Consider the following 9,337-nt stretch of genomic DNA (forward strand, 5'->3'; position numbering starts at 1 on the left):
TGTGAATGTGCGGATTGCAAAATGACAGTGTAGACTACGTACCAAATGAAAACAAACAGAAAATATGGAGCTGTTGTCTGCTCTTGGTGTGTTAGCGACGTGACCTAGTTATTAGTTGCATGTAGACGTCTCATCAGATCTGCTGGACATATCGAACATTGCAGTATAACGTTTACCGTGCCGGATACTTCAGTATATGTCGTGAATATCAAATGGGTGATGATCTGTAAGTAGTCTGGCTTAGCTAAAATGCTAACGTCACGTCTACAGGCAGCAGTCTAGCCTAGCCTAGCTACATTGTTGTTAGCGTTATTAGCAAGCAGAGTACGACTACTACTGTAACTACTGTTAGCTAGCTGGATCAAGTAGTGCCTTTTGTTAGCTAGCTAATTCAGTCTTCTGGGTTTGGTGGTTCACTTAATTTTAAATGACCAACAATAGAATCAGATGCTGATGTAAGCCAATCCATTTCTCGGAGTTTACCATAAATATATATACACAATAAAGATATTTACATGACGAAAGCCTGGGCTCTGGAAGCTATTTAGATAGCTTCCGAATCAGAAACGATAAGCTAACTGAAGCCCCTTTTGGGTAGCTGTTAGCCTTATACGCAGTAGTTTTTTTATGTGACATGGTTTAATATCAGTTTAAATGTTTAGTATTTTCACATTGTTAGCTTTTATTCTTTATACCTGGTCTGTCACAGCGGTTGCATATTTTGATTAAATGTAGCTCTGACCGGTTAATACGTCATATGTTCATGGTTATCGCTAGCTGTCTAACGTCAATGTGTGTAATGTTATTGTGGTACATTGCTTCATCCAGCCACATGCCGTAATGGACAACGATCTGAGCTCACAGGACAAAAAGGACCTGGACAAATTCATTAAATTCTTTGCATTGAAGGTATTAATACAGTTTGTCAGTTAATGCCTGTTTTAATGTCAATAAGTGTACATGAAAATTTGCAAACAGAAAGCTGGAGTTGTAAAGAGAGAAACCTGACTGGCAACCACGCCTCTGGAAATAGAATGAGAATAACGTTATGATTTATTTATTCATTGTATCACCGTGCTCCTTCCAGCAGTCCTGACTGATGTCTTTTTATGATTTTAGACTGTGCAGGTCATCGTTCAATCTCGTCTCGGAGAGAAAATATGCACGCGCTCATCATCTTCACCCACTGGCTCAGACTGGGTAATTCCTTGTTATTTTTTTGGAGCTTCCTTGTTTCTTGTCTATACAAGCATTAAGTAGTAATTCATCTTCAATCAATTTTAGTTCAATTTAGCCATCAAAGATATTCCTGAAGTGACTCATGAAGCCAAGAAAGCTTTGGCTGGACAGCTACCCAGCATTGGGCGCTCCATGTGTGTGGAAATCTCACTCAAGACTTCAGAGGTAAGTTTATGTAATAGCTTGCTTTACCCATCATATACATATGCATTTGCATATTTTCACAATTGCCTTGAATACCTCACCAGTGCAAGAAACTGATTTATCAAATCTTTTGTAGGGGGATTCCATGGAACTTGAGACATGGTGTCTTGAAATGAACGAAAAGTAAGGTTTTACAAGTTGCATTCTCAAAAACTGAAATGGACAATACACACACACACACACACACACACACACACACACACACACACACACACACACACACACACACACACACACAAAGACAGAAAGTCTTTAGGTAAAACGTATGTGAACTGGCAACTGCAAAACGGCTATACAATGTAATCCCATGGGGCACGCATCTGTGTCAAAGTAAAACGCTTGTTTTCGCCACTGACAGGCTCATAAGTGTCTGACAACAAGGAAAGGATCCCTACAGAGATGGACCTGTCTGTTTACCTCAATTACCATAAGGAAACTGTAGAAAATGATTGTTTGTGTAGTTTAAGTTTCTGTTTCTGTAGAAAAATGAAATAATTGAATTAAAATAAAATGGATGAAATTGTAATTTTCTACAGTTTCTTTACAGGTATTGAGGTTGAAAAACTTAATTAGACATTCTGCTGCAGAATTTACTGTCACAATGCCAAATGCATAGTTCCGTCAATGAGTATGTGCTGTCCAGGACCTTAAGTCTTGCATGTCATTAAAGCTTTTGATGTTTCTCTTTACAGGTGTGACAAAGACATCAAAGTCTCTTACACTGTTTATAATCGCCTTTCATTACTCCTGAAGTCACTGCTGGCTATCACAAGGGTGACCCCAGCCTATAAGTTGTCTCGAAAGCAAGGCCATGACTATGTCATTTTATACAGGTATGTGCTTGCATCTTTCTTGTCTGAGATTCCCAAAATGGAACAACATCTGACTCAATCAGTACGTGATGTAGTAGTGGTGATATAGTTAGTTTGTAGTTAGGAATGACGTCTGCTGCAGAAAGTCTTGGTAGTGTTGTCATTAACTCAACATATTTGTTGTATTTTCATTTGCATGGAAATATTAATAGTCAATATATAGCAGGATAAGAAAGATACCAAACTCCACAAAACAAATCAGAGAATGTAAAGAATACTGTCAAACAAGACCGAGGGAGATGAGGAACTACAGGAATCAAATGCTGGAACTGCCATTGGTCATGCAGTGGACCTGTATATGAGTTGACCCAGTTTGAATTGATAGCTTCTGTTGGAAATTGATTTTACAGTTTTAATAGAATTACAGTGATTACAGTATTATTCACAATATTGCATTTTTTTTTAAATTTTTTCCCAGGATATATTTTGGGGAGGTTCAATTGGCAGGACTTGGAGAAGGTAATGTTCTGGGGTCTGTCTTCAGGCAAAATGTAACACTTGATTTTGAAGCAAAGTATGTGCTTACAGAAGCACCTGAAGGTGTATATTATCGTTAAACTTTTCCCCCATAAATATTGGACCAATATGAGTTTCTGTTAAGTCTTTCTACTTCTTGGTACAGGATTCCAAACGGTCCGTGTGGGGGTCGTGGGCACACCCATAGGCACAATCACCCTGTCTTGTGCCTATAGGACTAACCTGGCCTTTATGTCTACAAGGTGCAGAGACTCGTATGTGCCCTGCATGTTTAATCACTTTCTCTTTTAATCATTCATTATTATTATTATTATTATTATTATTATTATTATAAATATTATTACACTTACACTCCTCATTTGTACCCTCTCTCTATACTGTCTTAAAATCATAGGCAGTTTGAAAGAACGGCCCCCATCATGGGCATTATCATCGATCACTTTGTCGAGCGTCCCTTTGGAAACGTTGGCCACATGCATCCATGCAACTACAGGTGAGCGCTATTATCCAGTAACCTTGTTTCCTGTGGTGTTTTACGTCCAGAATGATGGATCCATTCCTTTATTGCTTTAACACATGATGGCTACATACATGACACAGAACACGTGTTTGGTGCAGTATACAAACGTATTCAAATGAACTGTTAACAGTCTATTAAGGGAAGAACACCATCTATTTTCAGTCCAAAGGCTTTAGATTGATCATTCCATAATCTGTTTCTGATATAGTGCAAGGGCTCTGCTGGAGATGTGTCTTATTTCTCTGCTTTCAGGGCTCCCGGGGAGGAGGAAGGAGGTTATGCAGGAGTAGAGGATTCCCAGGAGGTGTGCACCACATCTTTCTCCACCTCTCCACCCTCTCAGGTAAGCCCTGGGCAGCCCAGCCTCTGAGCCTCTCATACATGCTACCTGACCAAGTAGTCGCCTATTCTCTCCGCTACACCTACTACTTGACCAAGTAGTCGCCTATTCTCTCCGCTACACCTGCTACCTGACCAAGTAGTCGCCTATTCTCTCCGCTACACCTGCTACTTGACCAAGTAGTCGCCTGTTCTCATTTTGGAATGAACTTTTCAAACATCCCCTCCCTTCATCTTTCTTTCTGATCAAATCAGACATTTTTTTCCACATTTTGATTATTTTAATTTTCTGAATATTCCATGTTGTTGTGTAGTAGCATTGTGCAGGGTGCTTTTGCTCTCATAACCTCATACCCATTCAGTGTACATGTTATGACCTGTCTTGTGTATTGTGTGTGTCCCTTAAGTTTGGTGTTTTGGTATTCAGCCTTCGTCTTACTGGGTTTTAGGGATAGAATTCTTGATGTGGCTTTTTACCAATCCACCATATTTAGTGTTGTCCCTCCTCACTCTCTTTTACTGTAAGTGGTGTGTTCATTTCTGTTTTTCGCCCCCTCTTCCTCTCTTGTTTCCCTTTCTCTCTGTACGTCTGTGCTTCTTTGTACCGTAGTGTGTGGTCACTGTAAGTAAGGCCCATTTAAAGACGCCTAAGCCAGTTCTGGTGAACACTCTGAAGGTCCCGCTGATGGGCTTGGCCTTTTCGCACCAAGTGAGTTCCACAGGTGGCCCCAGGGTTCCCAGCTCAACTACATAGTCCTGGGTTCTTTATTGAACCCCGCCCCCCATGGCCTCCTGTCATGACATGCTAATCTGAGTAGCAGCCACATAGCTAGTTTTGTAAAGATGCCTGTCTGGCTGCATTTCATTTTTCACACAAGAGGTTTTGTTTTCCACCTCGACGTATAGGAAGGGAAAACAAACTAATTACAATAGTTATTTGTTATTCCTCCAGAAGTCCTTAACCCTGAACCCTAAACTGCCTTCCCCTTCTGTTATTACTCCAGAAGTCCCTAACCCTGAACCCTGAACCGCCTTCCCCTTCTGTCTGTCACCCCAGTCACTGTTCACTTAATAACATCTGCTTTACCCTCCCTTTCTATCAAGCTTTGCTACCCTTTGTTTTGTCACTATTCCTCATTTCTAACAACCTTATGTTCTTTATTATGTTTGTCATATGTTGCGTACTTTTGCCTGCCACAATTTTGTGATCTTTACATATACCTGTCTTTCTCTTTCTTCTTGGCTCTTTTCTTCATCTGTTGTCCTTCATCTCTACAGCTCTACAGCTCTCGACTTTCCTACCAGCCTCCTGCTTTGGGAGCGGCCGACCTTTGTAACCCTGCCACCTGTGGTGGTGCCCATCCTCACCAGGTAACCCTGCGAGACCAGAGCCAGAGGGCATGTCTGTGTCCAGTCTGCTGCTCTCTATAGTCGATGGCATCCCTCAAAGCCAACGACAGCAAAATGGCAGCAGTCACTGCAGAATCGTTCACCCTGTCGCCCATCAGCAAAGTATACTAATGACATTTAAGTCTGAGATCAGCTTTTTAATGTTTGTCCATCCGATACACAACATTCCAGCAATTTGAGGACTGTGTAACAATGCTCACCTGTGATGATTTGACTGTATCAGTCTGCCTCCTTCTTAGATGGCAGTACCTGGAAAGGAGGGTGGAGTTCCCCAGGTGCCCATGCAGCCCTATCACGGAGCCCAGGCAGAGCACGGCCGGATGCCCTCCTGCCCCGCTCATGACACGGCCCACCACATCCCTGCCACCCCTTCAAGCAGGTGGTTGCTAACTCCCCACAACATGCTATAAATCATTCTTTACATGTGGGGGAATTCTATGTGTCTGCATGAGCCTATGGAACAAGCTTTATTGTGCTTTCACTTCTTTACTCTGCCATGTTTTTCCGAAAGATCAGTGATATCCAGTATTTTGCAGTGGAGAGGATGCTCATGTCTGTGTGCTGTTGTATTTTGCAGTGGAGAGGATGCTCATGTCTGTGTGCTGTTGTATTTTGCAGTGGAGAGGATGCTCATGTCTGTGTGCTGTTGTATTTTGCAGTGGAGAGGATGCAGAGACATGCTCCAGGAGCAGTGAACAGAAGAGTGCCGGTCTAGCAGACACCTTGGAGACCACATTCACACGCAAAGTGGGAGCCTTTGTCAACAAGCCCACAACACAGGTGCTAACAAGAATCCCTGTTCTATCACACACCTGCATGTTCTCCCAAACCTTGGATTTGTATTTAATTATGTGTCTACGTTTTAGAAATGATGTATTTAAAAATGTAGTCATAACTGGCAGGCCGCACTAAACGTTTTGTACAGTGGGTTGTTCTTAGCAGGTTGATGTGCTCACTGGCCCAAAAAATGTTTGTGAAAAAGTTTTATGAAATTTCATGGATAATTTCGTGACATTTTGCCGACCTTTTCAGAGGACCATTCTACCTATCCAATTTTATGTTCTATCTCAAGATTGTCTGGCTTAGATGAGCTTGGATGCAGCCTTTATGCATGCCGTGTTGTTGCCACTCAGTTATTGTATTGCATGGAAAGTTTGACCAGCTTGGACTTTATCTGTACATGTTGCCATGCCGGTTGATGTGATTTGCGTCAGCTGGGCTGAACAGATAGAGTAGCATGAGGAACTATGAAAACAAGGACAAGGATATTTTTTTATCTCAGTATTTGCTGAATATGGAGTGTTTGAGGGCAGTTTCACTTGTTTAGTTTGTGTGGCTGTAATTTAACTTTTCGAGAAACCAGACAGGTATACACACCCTCAATCAACATTTTTGACAGCTGTCTCCATAGAAGACCCCATATCTTCTCAGGCAGAGTCCACTAATGGGTAGAATTTGGTTTTTGCAAAGCCAATCATGAGGGGTTGAACCCACTATGTGAGGTAGTGACTGAGAGGTTTGTGATCCACTGCGAAGAGCTTACTTTACTTTACTTCTCCCTGTGTTAATTTGCTAGAAAACATCACAGTGGTCTCATTAACCACACATACCATTTAGGCAAGAATAAAGTTGTCTTCAGCCAGAAAGTGAAGGGAGCGCTATGCCATACCATTAGTGTTGTTCTTCATTCATCTCTTTCATGGAGCAGTGGTCACATGAGCAACCTTATGTTATCTCCAAAATGTATTCTGTTGACTGCTCTGTTACTCATTCAGCTAATGTGGGCCAGTTTTAATTCCAATGGCTTGTGTCTGGCAAATGGTATTGTCTAGGTCTATAAATGACATCTAAACTAGCTCTGCTGTCTGTTTGAACAGTTATCATGCAGATATGTGGGAGGAAATAGGAACCTACACTACAGGTTTTGTGCCTTACAGCTTTGCTGCTCAATAACAACATTCAGAACATTCAGAACAATAACAAAAGGGTTCCAACAGTTTCCGTCTACACATAACAGTAACATCCACTGACAAAAAAAATGACTTTTCTATGCATTCCAGATAACAACTGCCAGTCTGGATTTACCATTTGCAGCTTTTGCACCCCGGGCCTATGACCTGGAGGAGAATGACCCCATGGTAACTCCTTTCCCAGTCTTTAAACAACCTGTTTGCCTAATTCGGGTGTATACGCTATTGTTTTCCTACTGATTCGTGAAGAACAGCTAGTGGCTTTTTTGCATTAACCACCCCCTCTCCCCAAAACCAGTCTGTTAATTAATGTGACTGATACCTCCCCCTGTCACTCCTGTTTTTCTGGTCATTTTTGATGTTTTTTTTTACTTTACTGAATCAAAGTAGATGCATATTGAGTTGCTATATTATGTGGTCTTGCCCCAGGTCCACCCACCAGATTCTCCAGACACATCGTCTCCTCTTCAAGGCAGCCTGCATTCCCAGGGCTCCAGTGAGACTGGAGAGCAGGCGCAGGAGGACTTTGTCATGGTGGATTTTGTAAGCACTCTTGCATTACATATAAAACTATAAAAAAAAAATCTTAATTGATCGATGTTGATGTGGAGTTAAATATAGGTCAGTTGAAAATTTCTAATGCAACATCTAATGCAAGCACTGAACTTTAACAAGTGGATGTGGAGTTATGAGGCAGGTTTTTTTTGTAGTTCAGAGGTGGGGTAAGGAGCACTCTATTTTTTTTAAATGATCAAGGGATCAAGAAAACATACTTTCAGTTGTCTTCAGCCTTAAATATAATTCAGTCAGATATTTAGACTACAAGAGAAGCAAGTATGCCCTTATGTAAAGCATTGTTTTAATTATGCAACTCTGCCGAAGAAAAGTTTTAATTCCATGAACATAAAAGATCAATTAAAAACACATGTTTATCCCTGGTGCCAGTAAACATTTATTCAGGTCAAACAAGATCTTGCAATATCTCTTAAACTATCTCTTATTTCTCTTCCCCTTCAGTCTATATTCAGAGCAACCCAGTCTAATGGAAGTCTTTTGGCTTCTTTGATATGATAGATCTGCCCCTTTTATCTCTCCAGAAGCCAGCTTTCTCCAAGGATGACCTCCTGCCAATGGACTTGGGAACATTCTACAGGGAGTTCCAGAACCCCCCACAATTGGCTAGTCTTTCCATCGATGTCAGTGCACAATCCATGGCTGAAGATCTTGTAAGAGCTGATTACATTTAATGCTTCCATACAAAAATATCTTCATGTATTGTTCTACATCTTGTGTGACTGATATATTAATATATTTATTTATTTTTATTTCAGGACTCTCTTCCAGAGAAGCTGGCTATATACGAAAAGAATATTGATGAATTTGATGCATTTGTGGAAACATTACAGTAGGACCAGGATAGTCCTTCTCTGTCAGCTCCTCTTCCAAATCTGCCAAAAACAAAAACAAAAAACTAGTCATTTGTAAATGGTGTAGTAGGGTTTTGTAAAATTGCCCCATTTCCGGTCACATAATGCAAGAACTGCAATTGAACAATAACTTTGTAGACATCTGTAGATATTTCTGAAACAATGAATGTGAGCAGTGAGGTCACATGGACTTGATCACTTACAAAGATATTTGTTTAAATGTAAAAGGATAATACAAAGATTCCTGATGAGGGTAATTGGTGTCAGAGATTCTTAATGAAAATCAATACCATTATGTCTCACCCTTTCCAACATTATCAAAAACATGACATGGATGTATTTATTCATCCTCTCTAAGACATCTGGTCATTATATGAAAAAGATGTATTCATTCATTGCACTAAACACTACTGCAACCCCAGCCGTAGACTTTGCTGTACTTAAACTCGTGAAAAATAGACAATGTGTTAAAAGACTTTCTGTCCAAAACTTCACTTCATGCCTATAATGGACACTACATTGCTAAGAGCTTGGAATAGTTTGTGATTGTCCTTGTCTAACCTGCTTTTGTAATCAGAGACAAAAACATTGAAGGCATTTTCATGTTTTGCGCTCTTTTGTATTTAATCTAAGAGGGAAGGGAAATCACAAATGTCTGTCAGATTTTGCGCAACTCTTGTAAATCGTCATTTACCGTTTCATGATGCAAAAGAACACATTGATATAGGCTATCTATTTAGACGATATCTTAATTTGCATTCTTAAATGTGTTCACCTAGACAGTTCCTCTGACTCTTCTCTGACTTGTTAATATAGCATGTAGGTTACATGTGTAATAAATTGTTTTATTTCATATCGTTTGTTGCTTTCAATAAGTTT

The 9,337-nt window shown here is 40.5% G+C and overlaps 1 protein-coding gene across 4 annotated transcripts; it reads left to right on the forward strand.

The window, feature by feature from the left end:
* The first annotated feature begins 20 nt into the window (after positions 1–20).
* atg13 (ATG13 autophagy related 13 homolog (S. cerevisiae)) lies at positions 21–9,311 on the forward strand. Of its 4 annotated transcripts, none has more exons than XM_012814863.3 (18): positions 21–226; positions 829–909; positions 1,120–1,200; positions 1,285–1,404; positions 1,520–1,566; positions 2,136–2,276; positions 2,734–2,774; positions 2,938–3,046; positions 3,187–3,285; positions 3,565–3,655; positions 4,262–4,360; positions 4,930–5,022; positions 5,301–5,440; positions 5,721–5,841; positions 7,122–7,199; positions 7,461–7,574; positions 8,129–8,257; positions 8,363–9,311. In XM_012814863.3, exons 2-18 carry the CDS (start codon positions 841–843, stop codon positions 8,438–8,440), a joined length of 1,650 nt encoding a protein of 549 aa, XP_012670317.1. In that variant the 5' UTR covers positions 21–226; positions 829–840; the 3' UTR covers positions 8,441–9,311. The 4 variants fall into 4 exon arrangements, with proteins under 4 accessions (XP_012670317.1, XP_031425428.1, XP_031425430.1 ...); XM_031569568.2 differs by having other exon boundaries at positions 2,938–3,034; XM_031569570.2 differs by lacking the exon at positions 4,262–4,360 and having other exon boundaries at positions 2,938–3,034.
* Positions 9,312–9,337: the final 26 nt, after the last annotated feature.

The sequence above is a fragment of the Clupea harengus genome, chromosome 6 (assembly GCF_900700415.2).
Source record: "Clupea harengus chromosome 6, Ch_v2.0.2, whole genome shotgun sequence".
NCBI classification, from domain to species: Eukaryota; Metazoa; Chordata; class Actinopteri; order Clupeiformes; family Clupeidae; genus Clupea; species Clupea harengus.